The sequence below is a fragment of the Seriola dumerili genome, unplaced genomic scaffold, assembly GCF_002260705.1.
Source record: "Seriola dumerili isolate Sdu_G_001 unplaced genomic scaffold, Sdu_1.0 BDQW01000291.1, whole genome shotgun sequence".
NCBI classification, from domain to species: domain Eukaryota; kingdom Metazoa; phylum Chordata; class Actinopteri; order Carangiformes; family Carangidae; genus Seriola; species Seriola dumerili.
In genome coordinates this window covers 3,327,069-3,349,934 of record NW_019174546.1, presented here as the reverse complement: position 1 = coordinate 3,349,934, position 22,866 = coordinate 3,327,069, and the positions used below count along the sequence as shown (strand labels likewise).

The following is a 22,866-nucleotide window of genomic DNA, read 5'->3' as shown; positions in this document are numbered from 1 at the left end:
TGTTTGGTCCAGCCTTAAAATCTCACCAACTACCAGATAGATTTCCATGAAATGTTGTACAGACATTCATGGACCCCTTATGATTAACCCTACTCACTTTGGCGATCCTCTGACTTTTCCTTTAGCACCACCAGCAGGTTTGACATTTGTGGCCTAGAAAACTATTGGATGAATTTCTGTGAAATTTTGCACAGGTTGTCATGGTCCCCAGATGATTAACACTACTCACCTAAGATGGTCCCGTGACTTTTCAGTGCCATCATCAGAGAAAGATTTTTCCGGCACTTTGGTTTATGAACAAATATCTGCAAAGCTAATGACATTTCCATCATCTTCAGCTGTACTTCATGTTTAGTGCTAATTAGCAAAAGTTAGCAGGCCAACGCAGTGCATCAAGATGGTGAGCGATGTGATCAATATGCTAAACTTCAGCATGTGAGCATTGTGAACATGTTAGCATGCAAAGTTAGCATCTAGCTCAAAGCACTGCTGTTCCTAAATACAGCCTAGCTGTAAACTCCTAGTCTTGTAAATGAAATATAAATGATAGCCTGTTCTTGTCTAATCTGTCCTGCACACCCAGAATTTGTTGAAGCATTTCACAGTTGGGATTTAATTCTGCAGAAAGAATTATTTCTGTGCCTTTACAGATTTAAAAGTTATATTGCGCCTTTTAGAGGCTAATCATGACTTTTTAATAGTTGATTATTTCCTGCGATTACAGACACCTCTGTTTATTGGCCCTGATCCTTGAGCCTGTGCTTCATGTTGTAAACCCGATCATAAAGGACTGTGTACTGCCGGTTACACTATCAAGAGTTTTTTGTTTGTTGTTTTTATGTGTGTGTGTGTGCGTGTGTGTGTGTGTGTGTGTGTGTGTGTGTGTTGTGTCATTAATACTATTGTCTTGTAAATAACTGTTGGACATGTCTGTGCTGACAGCACAGTTCTCTGTTTTGCTGAATCTGTACAGCAAGCTTTTAAAAACCTGCAGTTAGCATTTTGTGCTCTTCAGAGGCTTATCAGTCCACAACTTGTGCTGAATAGTAATAAAACCTCAATATCCTCTCGCTCAAAACTGTAAATATTATTGACCTTCAGATCAGCTCTCTCATTGGCACTGATACCGAGGGAGTCTCTCATTATGCAGTAAATACTTGATCATATCTACCTTACTGACAAACTGAGGATGAAAAATAACATGTTGCAAAGCATAAGCTAGATGTCTCTCTCACGTGTTCTGTAGACAACATTTCTGAAGCAGGCTTTTTACAAAGTGGTGATGTAATCTCCAGACAGACAGCAGTCTGTGTGCTGTCTAGCTCGGCTGATAGCTGCAGATGCCAACAGCACTCACAACATTTTACTGCAAAAACTCTGCAGGCTTTCTCATATATGAGGTAAGTATTGCTTTCTGTATAATGCTCTTCCCATATCTTATTTTGTGTATTGGCTGCACTTTATCACACTCAGTGGCGCCTGATGCTTTAGGCTCCTCAGATTAGCTTTCACATTCTGTACTTCACATTCCTGGAATAAACTGATATCCTGTAGTTTAAAGATTTGGCTGTAATGGAACAATTTAATAGTCTTATAGTTAACCCTATTATCGGCTCAGTAAAGAACTGGATAAATAAATATCACAATAAAAACAATTTTCCCATATGATGAAATAACAAATGTAGGCTAAAGTACATAGAAAATCTGAGGTAAAAAGTTCATTCTTAGACCAACACTTCCCTGGAGCTTTCAATTAAGGCCACAGCTGATAATTATTGATAATAATCAGAAACAATTTCTCAATTCATCTGTTAATTGTTTGGTCTATATAATGTCAGGAAATAGTGAGAAATGCCCATTACAATTTGACTGAGGTTGTTTTTTCAAATGTTTTTCTTTGTCCAAACAACAACCGGTTTCCAGCACTTACGACAAAGAAAAGCAGCAAATCGTCAAATTTGTGGGTATTTTTTTCCTTGAAAATTACAAATGATTTAATGATAATCAAAATATTTGCAGATTAGTTTATTGTTTCATCCCTACACATGCTCTTCGTCACGCGATGGAGTCTGCCCAGTTGTCATAAAATGTTAAAGTTTCACTTTTTTTGAGCACTGTACTGTTCCAAAGAAAACATAACTTTTGATTTCGTAGCCAAGTGCTTAGAAAAACTACATTTGCATGTGATGACCAACAACTTCAGAAGAGCTACTGTAAATACACTGTAAACTGATCAGACTGGTCTTCAGAGGAAAGCGCTATGATGCATTACATTAGAACACTTTTATGACTAATTATGTCACTTTCTTTCTAATTTAATTAGCTTGGTATAAATAATTGAGAGGTGAGAGATAGTATTATCTGCTCTTTAACCCTGACTTAAGTTTGTACAATTTTTTTTTTAAATCTTAAAACTTTTTAATGTAAAGCATCTTCTAGATTCCTCAGAATCTAGAAAAACAACAAATAAAATGCCCTGTTATTTTTAAAACATGAATCAAGCAAATCCACATGCACTTAATGCTTCATATATACAAAGTGCTATTTATTGAGTTGGAACCAGTCACATATATACTCATCACAAAAATATAAAGTGTAGTTGCGTGACTACTGTACACATATGTACAAATTTATGACGTAACAGGAGACACTGGTATAAAACCAAACACAGAGCATATGTGACTATCACACACTGCCATATAAATAATTTAAGCTATTTTAGCAGGCCATCATTTATCATATACCATCTGCAGCATGTTTAAGGGCGACAGCATACAGAGCCTCTGCCCATCATATGTATAATTACGTTCCTAACAGGTGTTCTCCAGCACACTGAAACCTGCAATCCAGTTTAGAAGCAGTCAAAGACATGACCACGATACAAGCTCATAATTTTAACATACCATATATATAGGAATCCTTGGGATCTCAAGAATTTCACAACATCTGGAACCGGTGACGACTTTTTAAGGATGTTTTAAAAAAGCCTGAAACTAGGACAACTATGAAAGGAAATTGTATGTCATTAGACAGTAAATGGCTGGTTTGCTTTCCACAAAAAAAATGTGGTGTGGAGTTGTGTGAATATCATCCATCATTCCCTCGAGGACATGTTGACATGTCTCTCTCACTGGATGTCCTCGTCATCAAACAGATCTTCAAAATCTGTGGAAGGAAAACAACAACACCATGATTACACTAAACTTACATAACAGCTGGACAACAAAACTACGGCTGTATTTCAAACGTTTCTGCAAGCTGAGCATTTTCTCATAAAGCGTTGGGTGGGTCGAAGGGGTGAAGGGTGATAAAAGTAAAAGGATCTGGGAATGCATTTGGTGAGGGGTCTGCAGCGTGGCCTTCCTGTGGGTCTGGCAGTTTGTGAGGTCAGAGGTCAGCGGGAGAACTGTATGAACATGCTTGATAATATGTGCCACATTCTCTGTTGCAGGCAAACTGCATTTTAACACTCACTAAATCCAACTTAAAGGAAAATATGCTTACATTTTTTTAATGAATGTTATACCATTCAGTAGGTATTCAGCCAATCCCTGTCTTGTGCCATACAAGGAGACACATTTAGGGTTAGGGTTACTAACCCTATTGCTCTTTTCATTGACGGTGCCTTTTTAGATATGGCTCTTTTTATATTCTTTGTTATAAGAATCAAATCAACACTTCTAACACTGGCAAATTAATTGGCAGCTATTTTGATCATCAATTATTCGTTTTAGTCATTTTTCAAGCAAAAATGCAGAAAGTTGATGCAGAATTTGATGCATTTCTTCTACATATAAGATAGTAAACAGAGTATCTTTGGGTTTTGGACTGTTGATCAAAGAAAACAAGTAATATGAATACATCCCCATGGGCTACAGAAAATTATTATGGGCATTTTTCACCATGGCACTACTAGGAACAACAATTAATTAATCAGATAAGTAATTAATGACAACTACTAGCAATTGTTTTCACTCATTAATCTGGATTTCTTTTTTTTTCATTGATCTATGAAGTGTCAGAAAATACTGAACAATAAATACCCCACATAAATCCCTGAAGCCCAATGTGATGTTTCTAAACCCAAAATTATTCAGCTCATGGTCACATAACACAAAGAAAGCAGCAAATCCTCACAACTGAGAATCTAGAACCAGGTTAACTTTTGGCATTTTTTCTTGAAAAATGACTTGACATGCAGATTTTCTGTTTCTGAACTGTTTCTGCTTCAATAAAAAGTTAAAATACTGGTCCAAACAAAGTAAAGATCGGATTTCTTCAGATCCTTTAGGGTGCTACCAGCTGAGAGCAAGAATCTGCTGAACTCACATATACATTAAGTACATAACATAATCACAGACACCTGGCTAACACACACACGATGAGAGAGGCACAGCCCAAAATGTCCATGTGTGCAAGTGGGCTGCTGATAAAGCTTTAAAAATGTAAGAAGACATTTTGAGTCATCTTCCTACACTTACATGTAAATGTGAATAATGCTCTATTGTTTAATGTAAATAAAGTTTGCTCACTCGCTATTGAAAAGTCTGTATTCAGTCCACATAGAGAGCACATAGTGTGCAGTCTGCCCACAGGAATTTGCTCTGAATATGTGTTGTCTGTTTGTCCTATTTGTACACAAAGTGCTGTTTTCAAACATGTCATCAAACATACAAAACACAGAAGTCATGGACACAGACAACACAAACAGTGCAAAATGGAAAATAGCGTTTTGAGCCTAATTAAAGCCTTTTCACACAAAAACAAAACACATTACATACAATGAAAGACAGGTACCTTCAGTTGAACACAACTCATTATGCCATGTTGTAACTGCTGGAACAATGTTTTTCATTTAGGAGTCACATTTAGGGGAATGTTACAAGTAAAGGAGAAGAGCTGCTTTGTGGCAGTTTCTCAGAGGATTTTCCTGAAAATTATTTAATCATGATATATATCGATGTCACAATATAAATAGATATATTTATACAATATATATAGTGATTATATGACTTTGTCGGTACCAGCCACTCCTACAATAAACCATGGAGGAAAAATGAATGAATATGAGCCCACACTGGTTATACACATCATTCCCAAAAGGCTAAGTGTATGATTTACTTTTCATACCATCTTAGTGAGAATGCAGTTTCAAATCAGTCTAGTAGGTAAATGCCATTTAGAAGTAGACCTAAACTCAATAAAGTAATTTTCACACAAAACTGCTGTAACCTGAATACTTCTCAGCAGTGTGGAATAACACGCATTCACAAAAACTGTCACAGCAGCTTTATTTCCGTGACTGTGAAATAATTAAGAGAGTGTGGCTCTGATTGTTTAAATGAATGAACGTTTAAAATCCCTTTACAAATGTAGGCCAGGGGATTGGGAGCTGCTTCCAATGAGGCTAGAGACAGTTAAGTGGTACACATCGCCATCAGAAGAGGGATAAAGGCTGCCACCCTAAATGAGCCTCATTCAAAGCCCATCCACAGAGCTCCTGCTGAGAAGTCTGCGTGGAATTTGTGTCGCACATGGCAAGAAGTTGTGGCTGTTTGATGTAGCAACGCCTCGGGACAGAGATCACACTACATTATAAACCACAGTTTGTAAAAGGGGGGTGGGGCACAAGGAATGTTTTGGGGGGCAGTAAAGAAGTTTCCTGCTGTGGAAGCAGCAGTGTACTGACGCCCAGGGGTGAAAGAACATCATGTGCTAATAGATTCAATCTGCTCTGACTGACAATCTCCTATTTGAAGATAACAGACCCCTAAGTTCACTTTAACTTACCTGACAGACAAACATAACTTACACTGATACTTGTATTTGTGAAACGCGTGAAGAGGATCGTAACAGCTCAAAGTGCTGTAAGGTTCTGTCTGGGGGGGGGGTAAAATTAATCCTTTTCAAAACTAGAATCACGGCCTCACGGTTGTATGCTTCCACCAACCGGTCAAGTTGCAGAAAATATGTTCACAATCTGCCCCTCTGTTCCACAGTTACAGCATTGAATATTGGCCAGAACTGTTTATGCAGAACATTATGATGTCACAGTGAAGTTGAACTTTGACCAGATATAAAATGTCATCAAATCATCATTTTATCCTATTAGATTATCCTAATTGTGTTAAATTGTGTCAAAATTAGCGTATGAGTTCTTTATTTATCGTGTTTTGTGAGGCCACAGTGACCTTGACCTTTGACCACCAAAATCTAATGAGTTCATCCTTGAGCCAAAAGGAAAGAAATTCTCTTGAGGGGTTTATAAGATATCGAGTTCACAAGAATGGGACAGACAGACAACGCAAATCCAGCCACAGCTGTCACCAAAGTAAGAGATACAGCCTCTAGTATGCTGATTCAAATTCACACATCAGATTCAAATTCTGCGATCTGTAGAGCTGCCAAAATCCAACTCTGGGAAAATAAGTAAGTAACTAACTAGTGTCTGTGGTCTTTAACACATAATGCCCAAAGTTTAAGGCTTCATTAAATGCGGGCACTATGTCTTAAAAAGGCTATATCTCACACACCGTTCTTTCTATATTGACATAAACCTACTCAAATTAAAGTGGAGACTTGGCACTTTAATGTGGTAGCCATTATTTTATTGCCAACTGAATGTGCTGAAGCTCAGAGCCTGAAGAACAATAAATGTGTACCTGTCCAAATACTTAACGGCCTGGACTGAGTGTAGAGGCTTGTGTATTTGTGTGTGACACAGCCCTCTCCTGCTGGTAGTAACATCAGCATTAGCAACACTAGTCCCAAACTCCTCCTGGTGGAAAGTAATGACTGAAATGGTGAACTAATACATTTACAAGGAAATGCGCTCATACAGTGTTGCTGAAATCCTGGATTTAGACAGATGATGCTGATGCAGTTGGCAACGTTTGGATTAAAATTTGTCATCAAGAAAAAACCAAAACGTTCTATAAATCGCTGCTGTGCTGTTGCTGCGGCAGTAAAAAACATTTTAGAGGTTTTTTGCTCTTAACATTTAATGTAAACGTTCATTTTACTACCGTGGTCATTCAACTGAATTCATGTATCAAAAAATCTCACTATATCTGAGGTGAATCATGATTATATCACAGTATATCGTTACAAGTGGATTACTTAGTCATATTGAACCGTCGGTGGTTATATTATCCTTTTAAACATAGATACACGGGTTGAAGCCAGTGGTATGCGTTGAGTGGGATGTGGTTACAATGACCTAACTCAGCATTTCAATGTGGTGTTCAAACCAATTCAGTCATTTTTGAGAATCTCAGTTTGTCAGGTGTGAAGGTAACGCATGGCAAGTTGTAAGAATGTGAAAAAAATCTTTACCATTGAAGAAGTCTGCATGAACTGCCTTTTCATTGGCAGCCAGATCCATCAGCAGTCCTGTGCTTCCCCCAGCCTGCCAGAGAACAAACATGCAGCTGACAGGAACAAATTTAACCTAAGAAAGCCAGCCAGCAGCTTACTGGCAGGACAACCACAAAAAAACTGCCTATTTCATAGAGTCTGTTTAGAAAAAATACTCATAATATTGCTGTGATCAAACAAAAGGGTGCAAAGACCATATTTTTAAATCACCACCTTTTATTTATGCTGCTGCAACTTCCTGTTTTCATCCTAACCTGCAGGCAGCTCATCAATCGAAAAGGCAACTTTTTACACAAAGTTTCTCATCTGTTTTTATAGTCTTATCTATTAATTATTTTACAAAGCAATCCATCAACCCAACCTGCCTTTGTGTGAAAAGTCTAGGCTGCTGGTGGTGGGAGTGTTTTCTAAAAACACTCTGGGCCCCTCAATACCAATCAATCATGGTTTGAATGCCAGAGCCTGTCAGAGTATTGTTGCCGCAGTGAGCATTCCTTCAAGGCCACAATTTACCATCTTCCAGTGGCTACTTCCAGCATGAATATGAATCCAGTAGAACACTTCTGGGATGTGGAAGAACAGAGGATTGGCAGTATGAATGTACAGTTGACAAATCTACAGATGTAATGTGCTGCAATCATGTCAACATGGAGCAGAATCTCAAAGGAAAGTTTCCAACATCACAGAACTGAGGCTGTTCTGAGAGCAAAGAGAGGCCCAACCCTGTATTAGTATCATATAGTGTTCCTAATTAAGTGCTGGTGAGTGTTTATTGTGTTTATATATTGGTTTATTTAACATTACATCGTGATAAGTCATACTGACAGTTAACAGTTAGACAGTTTATTTGTTAGATTAACTTACAAATACATCAACGCTAATATAAAACTTACTAGAAAACTTAACTTAACGTCCGTCTGAGAAAAAATAAACATTGACGTTAGCGTGTGTAAACTTATTAGTTATTAACCGTAACTTCTAGCTAAGTTAACATTAAGTAGCTGGTGAAGTGTTAGGCTGTAAGAAAGGGTTATAACAAAGGCAGAAAGCTGGTTAATACAGCTGCCTAATTCATTGTTAATATCATGAATTAGCTAGCAGGCTAACACACCTCATCCAGATCCACGTACGGTCCGGCGCCTTCAGGGAACATCTCATCCACTGCTGGTTTCATGGCAGTTGAGTTTGACTGATCCTTTAGTGGCATAGATAAATTGTTATTGTCAAATTTGTATCCAGCTCTCTCAGCTACAGAAGCTACACCATGAGCTGCACAGCTAATCTGGTTTGAAAATAAATCCGACAGGAAAGTCAAGTCAGGACACAAAGGTTCCGCTGCTTTCGTGGATAAAATAGTCTTCATTCATTTAATACCTGAAGTGGGAAGTAACCCACCACATTATCTCAAGCTCTTTACTTGAAATACACATTTGTACTTTCTTTATTTTTTATGCTATTTTACATATATATTCCACTGCAGAGGGAAATATTTCACTTTTTACCCCACTCCGTTTACCCGACAGCTGTTGTTAAATTGCTTTACGGAATAAGATGTTTACATATAAGCAGCGGAACCTTTGTCTCCTACTTTATTTTCAACTGACGCCACACCAGATTAGCAGTGTATCTGAGAGAATTTGATGAGAAATACACAAAATACACCGTGTTTTTGTTCATCTCTGCCACTAAAGGATCGGTCAAACCACAGTATGTGGATGCAGGACCTAATTTCTGAAGGGCGGCACCAGAGTTCGGGGTCACCGCGGACCGCGGAGCAGACCTCCTGTATTCGCTGAAGTTGACAAACTGATTAAAGATATTGAGGTAACAACTCCGTGAATATGTGACCTTCTGCAATTTAAAAACACTACAAAAGAAATGTTTCCAGGGGGACACTAAAAAGTGATGAACACATCTGTGACAAGCTTGTTGTTGCCATGGTGACTCATGAACTTAGACGACTATTTCTCATTGGTGATGAGCAGAAGTTGCTGTTTGTTTGTTTGTTTGTTTGTTTGTTTGTTTGTTTGTTTGTTTGTTTGTTTGTTTGTTTGTTTGTTTGTTTGTTTGTTTGTTTGTTTGTTTGTTTGTTTGTTTGTTTGTTTGTTTGTTTGTTTGTTTGTTTGTTTGTTTGTTTGTTTGTTTGTTTGTTTGTTTGTTTGTTTGTTTGTTTGTTTGTTTGTTTGTTTGTTTGTTTGTTTGTTTGTTTGTTTGTTTGTTTGTTTGTTTGTATATCCAGTTTACATTATTCGGGGAGGATTCTAGATATCTGCTGTCAGCCTGGAAAGATTTCGTATTTGGATGTTATATATATATATATATATATACATATATATATACATATATATATATATATATATTATGTATAAGTAGCCTATATAGTTCCTTGTTGATCATATTGATTCTTGTGGTCTGATGATTCTTTCCTTTACTGAAGGGAAAGTACCACTGCCACAGTGTAGAAATACTCTGTTACAAGTAAAAGTCATGGATTCAAAATTACCGTACTAGAATATTAGCATCGAAATATACTTATGAAGTACCACAAGCAAAGGCACCCCTTATGGAGAATAGACATTTTCAGAATAATATGTATTATATTATAAAATTATAACTACTAATAGATTCATGTGTTCATCACGTTAAATGTTGCAAAGGTGAACCCACCACAATTCCTCAAAGCCCAAGCTGATGTCATCAGGTGTCTTGTTTTGACTGATTTACGGTCCAAAGCACAAAGATATTCAATTTACTATAATGATACCGCTAGGAAAAGCAGAAAAATTGCAATTTCTGGAAACTGCAACCATTAAATGTTTGTAGCCAAATTATCAAAAAAATGAATAAACAACACATCAGTGCAGCTCAAATCCCAATTTCTGTGGGAATCCTGTTTTCTATACTGACTTACATACAATACTTTTACATCAAAATTGTGTTTGAGTGGTAAGTGAAGATCACATGTGATAAGTCTAACTGGCCTTTATTTACTCTAATTAGATGCTTTATGTTTCCACTTTGTGGTATAAACATCAGATTGACTCAATACCATTTATTCCCACTTTATATTACAAATGAAATAACATATTTTTTCATGATGACAAAATGAACAGCTTCACTGCAGAACATTACTCTTACTTATTGTAACATCACAACCAGTGATGATGTGTTAAATAAAAAGGTGGGTAAACTATGATTTAGTATTCATTTATGCTTTTATAAACTACTTACTATAATGCACAGTATATGAATGCAGTTATTTTGTTTTGTAAATGTTTTTATTGTCTTAAAAAGAATGAAAAACTCTGTTCTACATATACACAAACTGAGCAACAGAGTTGAGTCTACCCTCGTGGTAACAATCACCATAAAATATTAGTCGAAGATGGACTCATCTTCTCCCTCCTTATCACCAACAGTGCCATCTTGTGTTGCATTTCCATTGCTGCTCAGAGAGTTTTGTCACAGCCCTGCTGCCTGCTGGCAATCATCCTGGTCACGTCGATGTTGTTGGTGGCAAAGATCTCCTTGGCTTTCTCGACAGTGGAGTCCGGCAGGGTTCGTGTTCGGCCCAGGATCCAGGCAAAGTCAACGTGGAAGAGCCTCAGGATGTCCGTGCAGGAATACACCAGGGCTGAGTTCACGTAGTCAGTGGACAGGATCCAGTAAGGGGAGTAGGGCAGGACTGCAGTGAAGGTATACAAAACAAGATCAGATCAAGAGCGCCTGAAATGTTTTCTCCTGGAGAAAGCCACTAACATTACAAATTAATTTGCTTAACAGTGGTGGTTACTGTCAGAACTATAGCAAATGTAGTCATGCTCACCATAGGAATAACTTATTCCCAGCTTGGCTGGATTCTTCATATCCTCTATGACTCCAGTTCCTTCAATTTTCCTCAGCTCTCCTTTTCTGTTTCATCCGAGACAGTCAAATTTCATGTTGGGTTTAAGGAAAATACACACCATGCAAATATCACCTCGTTACTCCACATTTGCACAAAGAAATTGCAGGTAGGACTCACAGTATTTCAGAGCTGACCACTCGGATGGAGTTGTCTGTCCTCATAGTGAAATTGGTTTCAATGCATCGGCCCTTCTCAAACTGGGCCGGCAGTTTGGCAATTTCAAACCATCTCCCCATAAACTGTGAGGGCAAAAACACACANGTTTGTTTGTTTGTTTGTTTGTTTGTTTGAACATCCAGTTTACATTATTCGGGGAGGATTCTAGATATCTGCTGTCAGCCTGGAAAGATTTCGTATTTGGATGTTATATATATATATATATATATACATATATATATACATATATATATATATATATATTATGTATAAGTAGCCTATATAGTTCCTTGTTGATCATATTGATTCTTGTGGTCTGATGATTCTTTCCTTTACTGAAGGGAAAGTACCACTGCCACAGTGTAGAAATACTCTGTTACAAGTAAAAGTCATGGATTCAAAATTACCGTACTAGAATATTAGCATCGAAATATACTTATGAAGTACCACAAGCAAAGGCACCCCTTATGGAGAATAGACATTTTCAGAATAATATGTATTATATTATAAAATTATAACTACTAATAGATTCATGTGTTCATCACGTTAAATGTTGCAAAGGTGAACCCACCACAATTCCTCAAAGCCCAAGCTGATGTCATCAGGTGTCTTGTTTTGACTGATTTACGGTCCAAAGCACAAAGATATTCAATTTACTATAATGATACCGCTAGGAAAAGCAGAAAAATTGCAATTTCTGGAAACTGCAACCATTAAATGTTTGTAGCCAAATTATCAAAAAAATGAATAAACAACACATCAGTGCAGCTCAAATCCCAATTTCTGTGGGAATCCTGTTTTCTATACTGACTTACATACAGTACTTTTACATCAAAATTGTGTTTGAGTGGTAAGTGAAGATCACATGTGATAAGTCTAACTGGCTTTTATTTACTCTAAGTAGATGCTTTATGTTTCCACTTTGTGGTATAAACATCAGATTGACTCAATACCATTTATTCCCACTTTATATTACAAATGAAATAACATATTTTTTCATGATGACAAAATGAACAGCTTCACTGCAGAACATTACTCTTACTTATTGTAACATCACAACCAGTGATGATGTGTTAAATAAAAAGGTGGGTAAACTATGATTTAGTATTCATTTATGCTTTTATAAACTACTTACTATAATGCACAGTATATGAATGCAGTTATTTTGTTTTGTAAATGTTTTTATTGTCTTAAAAAGAATGAAAAACTCTGTTCTACATATACACAAACTGAGCAACAGAGTTGAGTCTACCCTCGTGGTAACAATCACCATAAAATATTAGTCGAAGATGGACTCATCTTCTCCCTCCTTATCACCAACAGTGCCATCTTGTGTTGCATTTCCATTGCTGCTCAGAGAGTTTTGTCACAGCCCTGCTGCCTGCTGGCAATCATCCTGGTCACGTCGATGTTGTTGGTGGCAAAGATCTCCTTGGCTTTCTCGACAGTGGAGTCCGGCAGGGTTCGTGTTCGGCCCAGGATCCAGGCAAAGTCAACGTGGAAGAGCCTCAGGATGTCCGTGCAGGAATACACCAGGGCTGAGTTCACGTAGTCAGTGGACAGGATCCAGTAAGGGGAGTAGGGCAGGACTGCAGTGAAGGTATACAAAACAAGATCAGATCAAGAGCGCCTGAAATGTTTTCTCCTGGAGAAAGCCACTAACATTACAAATTAATTTGCTTAACAGTGGTGGTTACTGTCAGAACTATAGCAAATGTAGTCATGCTCACCATAGGAATAACTTATTCCCAGCTTGGCTGGATTCTTCATATCCTCTATGACTCCAGTTCCTTCAATTTTCCTCAGCTCTCCTTTTCTGTTTCATCCGAGACAGTCAAATTTCATGTTGGGTTTAAGGAAAATACACACCATGCAAATATCACCTCGTTACTCCACATTTGCACAAAGAAATTGCAGGTAGGACTCACAGTATTTCAGAGCTGACCACTCGGATGGAGTTGTCTGTCCTCATAGTGAAATTGGTTTCAATGCATCGGCCCTTCTCAAACTGGGCCGGCAGCTTGGCAATTTCAAACCATCTCCCCATAAACTGTGAGGGCAAAAACACACAAGTTCAAAGACAATTTAGAGCACTGTGAGTGGAGACTATGAATAAATCTACATACTGTAGTGACTTCTGTAAAACGTGTGGTAGGTGCCTTATCAAACTTATTCTTTACCAGTGTTGAAACAATTACACTTATTTACGACGCAGGTTCAGGTTTAACATAAACACAAAAAAAAGAGTTTATCTTATGAAAGATGATGCATCCTTACAGAGTCAAATACTCAACAGTGTGTTAAGTATTTTAAATTAGCTCCCCTTTGACAAACTATAATAGTAAAATGCTCCTTACACATTAAAAAACCCATAATGATAATCTGATGACACTTTACTTTAACCTGCTCTTTTTTAGAGTACTAGTAATATTTCAAGTACTTTTAGCTGATAGTACTTCTGTACCTTTACCTGAAGTAATTTTTTGGATGCAGGACTCATATAATAAAAAGACTACTTATTTTTAATTGAGTAGTTTTACAGTGTGGTATTGCCATTTTCATGTAAGTAAAGGATCTGAATACTTCATCCACCACTGGTCTTTAAGATTGTTTTTAAACAATGGTAAGATAGAAGTATAATTATTAATGGCTACTTCCTATTGAATGAAAATTAAATACAACATCATAGTATATGCTGTTTGTACCTGTTTGAGGTTGAACTCAGGTTGAACGGCCGGTTCTGGACATGGTCCCCAGTGGGGCACCTGAGCCCTAATGAGCGGGAGAACGAATGCAAAGACCAGAGCAAGAGATAACTTCATAGTGAGACAGGCCTTCGTTACCTGCAAAAATAATAAAGAGGTCACAAATTGAAAATTGCAGAGTGAAAACATTAAATCGATGTGTAAATAAGGCAACAGGCAGCAGAAATGTGACATAAAAAGTCAAGATATAAGCAGAGTAACCACTGAAAAGCATAACAATGCATTCACAGCATTATTAAAAGCAAAACAAGTCAAAGGCAAACAAACATTATTTGTCATTGTCACAGTGTTCTAATGATCTTCAGTGATCTGTTTTGTTATTTTATTATTAAATACATCACCAAATATCTTTTCTTACCCCCGTGGCCTTGTGGTTCAGATATATGTTCTCTTCCTTGGACAAATCCTGGTATGTGAATTAGAGACGTTGCTCTCCGAGGTTTTGCAGTACTGCTCCTCTGTGTCATCAATGGGTGTCTTTGTGTGGAGCCAGCCTTATTTCAGACATGAAGTGAACTATTAGCGAAATTGGAGTCATGGGGGACATACCAGTAGAAATGATATAAAACAATCTGGGTGTTTCCCTGCCTCAGATGCGCAGGAATGTGGATTTTTTTTTTTATGTTTCCATTGAATATCTGAGGACTTCTTGAGGAGGCTTGCAGGTTACAAAGCTGCACAGTGTCTTCATGTCTCTAGACACAAACAGCATCTTAATAAATGAATGCCTTTTTAAAGTTGAGGAAAGTAGATGCCTTAGTTTATTTTCAAACCTACAAAATAACATGTCCTATTTGGTTATACAAAGTAAATGACTAAATGAATTAGATTTGATCTAATTCAATAATATTTAGTCATGTTCACATCACTATAGCTTACTGCCCCATTGACAGATCAGGGCTGTAAACCTTTTTGCCCTAACAGTACTAAGGCTCAAGGGATGGCAATGGCGATTGATCCACTACTTTGGTCCAGACTGCAATATCTCAACAACTATTGGACATATTACCATTGAATTCTGTACAGGTATTCATGCTCAGGATGAGTTGTAAAAGCTCTGGCGATCCTCTGACTTTTCCTCAAGCACCACCAACAGATTGACATTTGTGGTTCAGAATGACACATCTCCTCGACCTCTGCAGACATTCATTTGTGTTGATCTCCTGACTTTTCATTCGCTCAGTGGCCAGCAGGTCAGACTGTGGTTGTATTGAGCAGCTTCCAAGTGTGTGAGTGTGTAATTGAGTGAGTGTGATTAAAGTTTTCCTGAAAAAGAGAGAATCCATCTCAGTGAAACTACACAAATATAAAACTATATACTGCTGCTGTTGCTGCTGCAGTTGGTCTATTTTTCTGATTTTCTTAAAATGGTAGATTGCATTTAGGTTAAAGTAAGTTGGGACGATATCAGAGTAAGGGCTGAACTAGTGCCAACCTAATCTATTTACACAAAAATTCATTATCCTCTATTTAAAAATTTGGCAGCGCTTCCGTGTTAAGGAAAAGCTGAAGAAACCTGGTCATTGCACACATTGTTGGGTTGATTATGCTGGGTCATAATTCTGGTTGGTTTGGGATACTGTAAACACTGTTGGGTTGCTCATGCTGCAGGGGTTGTAAGGGTTTCTTTTGCAGCTGAAAAAGTCATTAAAATGGTAATTTGGTCATCAAAAATCTATTGAGAAGATGAAATGGGAAAAAAAATCAAAGAAATATTTGACCATTAAATCAAATTTCCTGTTAAAATGAAAAGTTTTCAAAAAGTTTTGCTACTATGATTGGCTTCTGTGAATTTAATTTTAACAGAAAATTAAATAGTGCTAAACCTAGACATCACAAATTTAATATTGATATGAAATGAAACAGTGACAGTTACACTATACCTGCGAGCATTGCCTACTAAAATGTAGATAGTAGTAGTAATAATCAAAGTGAATGCAATGTGATGAAATGTCAGTAACCTTAAATTGGCCCTAATTACAATATCTGGTTAAAAAGACAACAAACAATGATTCTAAGATCAAAGTGTCAGTAACCTTCACTGCTTATTTGGCCATTAATAATTGGCTGACATAGGCATAATGCAATTAGGACATGATGATGTCAGCAATTCCACAACAGTTTTCAACTATAGCCTCAAATTTGCACATTGTCCATATGTGGTCCAGCCACATACTAGGTTTTGACCTGGACCTTGCAGTTTGATACTTCCACAAAATTAACTTGATAACTTAAATGTCAGCTATATTGCAAATGCAAGTGACTGGTGTGTAATTAACATATGGGGACCAACATGGTTGAGAATTTACAAAATGCAGAGACCAGGTAAATGGTAAGACCCAGCACTTGGGTCAAACCAACCTAGCATGTGGTCTGTCTCATAGTTACCCAGCATTGGGGTTAAAGTTGGATTATTTTTTAACCCAGCAGTTTAAGAGTGTCCAATTAAATCCTGTCTGCTTCCAGACAAAGCCCCATGGCTACAAACAAGGTTAAATTAAAGAAGAAAAAGATCAGAAGGTTCAATTTCCAGTTGATAACACTTCACAGAGGACTGACTTATTAGATGCACCCAGATACATCAAAGCCTGGTTAAAGCAGAGGCACCAGGTTTTTCCCTGGATAAGCTCGACTGGTCAGTGGATGATCAAGGACAGAACAAATCACAATGGCATATTTGCTGTTAGACAGTGAAAAATATCAAAAGAGTAAGGAATATTAAACAGTAGAATGTAGAATCTGTTAGACTTGAACATATCAGCAAAGAACTTGGCCCATATACTTGTTTTGTAATAGTTTTGTTTCCATATTTTATCACATGGAGGCTGGCTTCTCTTTTTGTCTCTTATCTGCACTTTATTTCCCACAGTTTAGTTTTTATTCTTGGATTTCTGTCTGAAAACTTCAAACTTAACCAGCCAAGCCAAGCCATGCTCGGGGAAAGTCTGAAACCTGCATTAATTGAGTTTTTGACTTGAGAGCAGCACAACGAACTATAACACAACAGTTACATATTAACACTTTATAAAGTTGCCAACATGTTAGTTACCTATTTACTTATCCATACACATCCAGAAAATACAAGGCAACACTATCATTTATTTGGTGTCATGTTTCTGGTCCAAGTTCAATATTTACTCTTTTTTAAACTATTTTTGGTTTCAACCAACTCCCGAGGGAAATATGTAGCTCTTGAGCAGATTAATGCTCCACTATGTTCAAGAGTCAGTCAGTCTTTACCCGTGTGTTTGTAGAGCAGTGAGAGTGAACCTAAACATCAAAGTCAAGCTGAAAGACACTAAAACAGTCTGAGTAGAGGTTAACTATAGGGTCAGGTCGTTTGTCACTATGTGCAACACTTTACATAGTTAATTGATCTGCTGGTGATAGAAAAACACTTACCAGAGAAGCTTTAATCCTTACTACAAGTGTAGGATTTTGCCCCTGGGTGGCGCCAGAGGGCTGGCCTCAATGTTCAAGTTAGCTGTGCTCTGAGTTTCAGTATGTTGACATGACTAGAGTTAGTGTGCTACACTTTGGTTTATTAAGACAAAATATTTTGTGTGTATGTGCCATGAACACAAACAGTGTTGTCAAATAATGTAATATGTAATATGTGACAGCTACAGTAAAGACTTACATACCGCTAAGCATGGGGTCACGCAACATGTGGAAGGGAAAATGTCTTCAGATGTGCTGTAACATACATAGAGCTTGGGAATAATTCCTGCTGCTGAGGGACTGCAGAGGTCACAACATCATCGGTGACCTTTCACCTAAACTGACTCGATAGTTTTCCACAGAATGTTGTCGAAAAAGGACAAGTCACATAAGTAATTTCATTAACTATTACTGAAGTTGCAGAGAAATTTGATTGGGGTAGGACAACATCTAAACTGATTGAGGATTACAATGAGCTGACTGAGTTTGACCAAAAGAGAGTTATTTTATTTGGCGATTCACATCCAGTCAAACTAAAATGATGTCTTCAATACAACTTGGTCTGGGGTTAGAGTTGTATCAGGGTTAGAGTGGAACAGTTGTAATACAATCCCCCCCATTAATAGTCACAGTATGTTACAACGTGCATGCTGTGGAGAAATTACGGAAATTAGAGAGTGTGGTAGTGCTTTCAGAAATACTTAACAGCACACAGTAACACCGATCAAGACCACAAACAAGAGCATCACGAGTGACAGCAAAATCATTCTGACGGCTTAAACAACAACTGAGTGTTGAAGACATCACCAGTGAGCAAAGTGCTCCTGTTTGATGCAACATCTTCCCAAAAATGGGAATCCAGCTGTAGCAAATCTAAATGAAGAATACAGGAAGTTGTACAACTCCCTGAACAGGTTTAAATTTAATGAAATTAAAAACTTAATGTGACATTTCAAACAGAAAGTTATAAGCATATTAAACATGTTTCTTTCTTTCAGCACAGTGCTGTTTTAAGCAAGCCGTGCTCCATTCAACATGTTCTTAATGTTTTAAAGGAAGGCCATCAACATATATCTATTATGACACTAAATTAATTCCATGTTTTAAAGATGTTACCCTTATTTACCCTCTTTCCATTCATGAAACAAAGGATGAGTGGTTCATGGTGTAAGCTGGTTAGTGTTATCAGCAAGCTGACTGAGGTGAATGTTTGGTTAAGCTGATACAGTATGTAGTTATCCTTTAACAAAGATAAGATGCCTTTATTTTCATGGTTTTGGTCAAATATGCCTGAGAATGGATCACATTGGAAGGTCAGAGGTCACTTCTCAGGTAAACTTCCACTTTATCATGACTAGAAACTGTATGAATTCATTCTCACTGCAACAACATGACCACAAAGGATCGATTCAAACACTTCTTACACAACCACTTCTGTCTTTGCACCTTTGTGCGCTTTAGTAAGCACTGACACATCAACTCTAGTTCTCTTTAGAACATCTTTAGAGCCATACCTGATCATTATTTTTATAACAATTATTATTTATCTTTTCAATGTGGCTCTTACAAAATCCCCAAGAGAAATATTCTTCTACTGAAAGCAGGTGGTTAATGTGCTTATTCACTTTCTTATCAAGGCTTACTTAAGAAAATTTAGATTTTGCTCAGAAAATAGGAGGCTAAACTACGACTAGCAGAAAAAAGGCTTAGCTTAACGTAGAGTGGAGAAACATCTACCCTGGCTCTGTCCAAAGATAACAGCTGTCTACCAACACCTCTAAAGCTCATTGATTAAAACTTTACATGTGATTTTGCTCATGCATTCAAAGCCCAATGTGTAAAAATGACAATTAGTGGTTTGACAGATGGCTGTTGTTGGCGTGCCTCTTAGCCGATAGCACTAACTTACCTTTGAACAGAACCAGACTAGCTGTTTCCACCTAGTCTTTATGCTAAGTTAAGCTAACCAGCTGCTGGCTATAGAGTAATCATACACATAAGTGAGTGATATCAATCTTCTCATCTTTCACTTGTCAAGAAAGCAAATAAGAATATTTTCCAATATTTTTTAATGAATATTTTAAGAATTGCATATGAATTATTTCCATAATCATGATTCTTTTAAAATTGACCAAACCACCTTAACGTTTCCTCTTAAGTCAACAAAATTAAAAACGTATTTCTTAAACTCACAGCATATCAACTTGGCTGAATGACTGCTTTGATGCTACTGTGTATTGGAAACTGATTTTTTTTTTTTTTTTTATTCTATTTTTTTTTTTTTTAACCTGGGTTTTTTCACCCCCCATAACCCCTCCCCCTTTATTTCATGTCTCCTAACATTTCCCTGAATTTATATTATTGTTAACCATCAAATAATATTAAAGGCCACAATAATGTGGAAAATTAACGACCAATTACCTTTTAAAAAAAATCAACACCATTATTTGTTTTTGTATAGAAGACCTTTAGCTGTTAAACCCTTCAAATTCTTCCCTGCTATCACATCAACATTGTGCTTTCATGTTTCTTTTGAATATTATGATTGACAAACAACCTATATTTATGAGTCAGATTAAAGTTTGAGATGGAAACCAAGATGACCACCTACATTTTAAAAAAAGAATAAGTACTCGATGAGAATGAAACAAATAAAGCATGGGTGGTTTAAAATAGACTGTTTCATGACTTCCCGAGATTGACTCACAACAGTGTTAAACTTAAATTTATTTGTGGTATTTATTAACATTAAGTAACCTAGTATTCATTTCTGTACCTGGAAGAAATATCACACTTTTTTTTTTCTTTTCTATATTAATAAAAGGAACTCAATTTCAGTGTTAGGAGTCCTTTTGGAGGATGAAATGCCCCCTCTCACTGTTATATTCATTAATTAACTTGAAGATTTTGGCGTTTGTATTGGTCACTGAATGTGAATGTGTAAACATTGTCTTTTGAAATGCAATATTAGTTATAGTAATGGTATTGCGCTGGTACTCATTAATATAGATATTATTTTGCATTTGTAAGTTGAGATAGATAGGTCAAAACACAAAACACACAACATAGTATTTTTTTGTTTCTACAGGTTTATTGCATTTTGACTTGCACAACATGGACAATAGCGAAGCTTTACCACACACTGCACATAGCTAATGCCATATAGTCCATGTCGTACCTTCTGTAATCTCGCAGTTGGTTGTATGGCTGAAATAGGAGAATCTCTGTTTAATGGTTCATGGGGGAATTATAATCCCGTCCTGGTTGGTGGGGAACCATCTTCTCTACAACCTAGATCCGTGGAGGGACGGTTATTGACTGTGCAGCTCCTCGATGGTCTCCACTGCAGTCAGGGTGGTTTCTCCCTGCTCAGAGATCCAGGTCAGCTCTTGTGGAACAAGAGTCCGACTTATTCGTGACTGAATGCTGTAGAGAACTTTACAGAAGTGTTCCTGCATAATCGGATTGGAGAGACCACAGTAGGGACCTTTTTAGGGGGAGATGGTCTGCAGACAAGTTTTACAAGAAGTCAAAACTGCTTGTTGAATATTTCAGGTGCACAAGTAAATGACTCATTTAATATATATAATATATCAAATACTTCCTGAGCTTGGAGTTAGGTTTTATGAATATATTTGTAAATGATGAGACATCTTTTAAACTCCCAGTAGGAGACTCCAGCTTGGCAGGCTCTGCGTAGGGTTCTTGGACTTTGGCGGAGCGCAATAGTAAACTAACGGTTCCATTATTCCTAAGAATATTATTTGTAATAGAAATAACAAAAAAGAAATCCAATTTAGTTGAGTATTTATGGTTTTTTGATGTATGTATATTTAGTGTACTAGTATATCCTAACCATTTTACATTTTCTAATTTCATAGACGCAAGATCAGATTAAAGATCAGTGATCCAATGACCAAGGATATTCCAAACTGCACCCATGCAATGCATGTAAAAAATGGTGTACATATGTGGACTTCATTTGCGCGTAGAATGATTTTTTATTTTCAAAGGACATGTGACAAGGGCACATTAGTGAGTAATTGTATGCTGCAAAACACGAATCTTAAAAATTTGTAGGCATTTAGATACCATGTTATCACAGCATGCTAGGCATGTTGAGGACCACCGAGATGACTTCAGGACATCTTAGGCTGTAGATTTCAATTTGGTGAAAACTCACCACTTCTGGAAGGATGTGGGAGCTTCTGGATCTCATCCACTTCCCAAGATACTGCAGAGAAATTATCAATTTCGATTTCACACACACAAGAAAAAACAAACCTTCTTTGGGTACCAAATATTTTGCATTGTTGCAACACCAGGTGCTTATTTAATGAATTGTTGGTAATTTATGGAAGATGTGATGTAAGTGTACACGGCACTTTAATTAATAGCAAAATATATAAAGGTTTAAGTATTCACCCTGGTTAGATCAAAGTTAGCCTGAAAGCAGCAGGCTTGGGACATTTGCCCGACACTTCAAGACTGAGCAGCTGGCCTGCGAGACAGACAGCAAGAGTCAAGGAAATCACCTGCATGGCCTTTATCTTTATCCACAACCATGCAGAGATAAAAAGACAGTGTGTTACTGGAGGCGTCTCCTGCTCCAAGAGCTAGTGACTAAACTACATTTGAAAATCACTAGGAATGAAGAGAACAGTTAGCGTGCACATGAACACAAATGCATAGATTATGAGAGGACAGTGTCAAATTGGTGCAGCTTCTGCCTCACCTGTATGTGATTCACTACAGACCTGTGTTTGGAATGGCATGAAGTTTCTGAGGGCCTTTTATAGATCTAATTATTAGCTGCAGTCTTCGTCTAGATCACTTATCTATAAACGAGCCTCTTTCTCTGTGTTTCCATGAAAAGTACTGTTGTGTATTTGGAGTGTGAGAGCTGGCACACTTCTGTTTCAAATGAGGACATCTGTTTCAAATATATACAAGGCACCATGGCAAGGTTTTTTTATCAAGGTTTTATCAGGTCTTTGTAATAGTAGTAATCATCTCATTCTTTACTCCAGTCCATTCACTGACACTGTTTTTCCCCAAAAGGAATCTCAGCCAAAGATACTTTAAAATTACAAAAAAGGAACAGTTTACAGCGGAGGAACATAAGTATTTTTGAACGTGTCAACGATTTTATGACAAATTATTTTTACTCAGAAACCATGTTTAATTCCAAATTTTTCACATACTTTTTCTGCTAATGTT

At 37.2% G+C, this 22,866-nt stretch overlaps 2 protein-coding genes across 3 annotated transcripts; both read right to left on the bottom strand.

The window, feature by feature from the left end:
- Positions 1-2,498: 2,498 nt before the first annotated feature.
- LOC111231158 (COP9 signalosome complex subunit 9) lies at positions 2,499-8,669 on the bottom strand. The gene is made up of 3 exons (XM_022758176.1): positions 8,489-8,669; positions 7,336-7,408; positions 2,499-3,165 (listed from the first exon to the last, which is right to left on the bottom strand). The coding sequence occupies exons 1-3, from the start codon at positions 8,582-8,584 to the stop codon at positions 3,128-3,130; spliced, it is 207 nt and encodes a 68-aa protein (XP_022613897.1). The 5' UTR covers positions 8,585-8,669; the 3' UTR covers positions 2,499-3,127.
- Positions 8,670-10,414: 1,745 nt separating this feature from the next.
- Positions 10,415-14,656, bottom strand: LOC111231058 (apolipoprotein D-like). 2 transcript variants are annotated; one of them, XM_022758024.1, is made up of 5 exons: positions 14,564-14,656; positions 14,146-14,283; positions 11,402-11,523; positions 11,204-11,289; positions 10,415-11,062 (listed from the first exon to the last, which is right to left on the bottom strand). In XM_022758024.1, exons 2-5 carry the CDS (start codon positions 14,260-14,262, stop codon positions 10,827-10,829), a joined length of 561 nt encoding a protein of 186 aa, XP_022613745.1. In that variant the 5' UTR covers positions 14,263-14,283; positions 14,564-14,656; the 3' UTR covers positions 10,415-10,826. The 2 variants fall into 2 exon arrangements, with proteins under 2 accessions (XP_022613745.1, XP_022613744.1); XM_022758023.1 differs by lacking the exons at positions 10,415-11,062; positions 11,204-11,289; positions 11,402-11,523 and adding exons at positions 12,382-13,029; positions 13,171-13,256; positions 13,369-13,490 and having other exon boundaries at positions 14,564-14,655.
- Between the last annotated feature and the right edge of the window lie 8,210 nt (positions 14,657-22,866).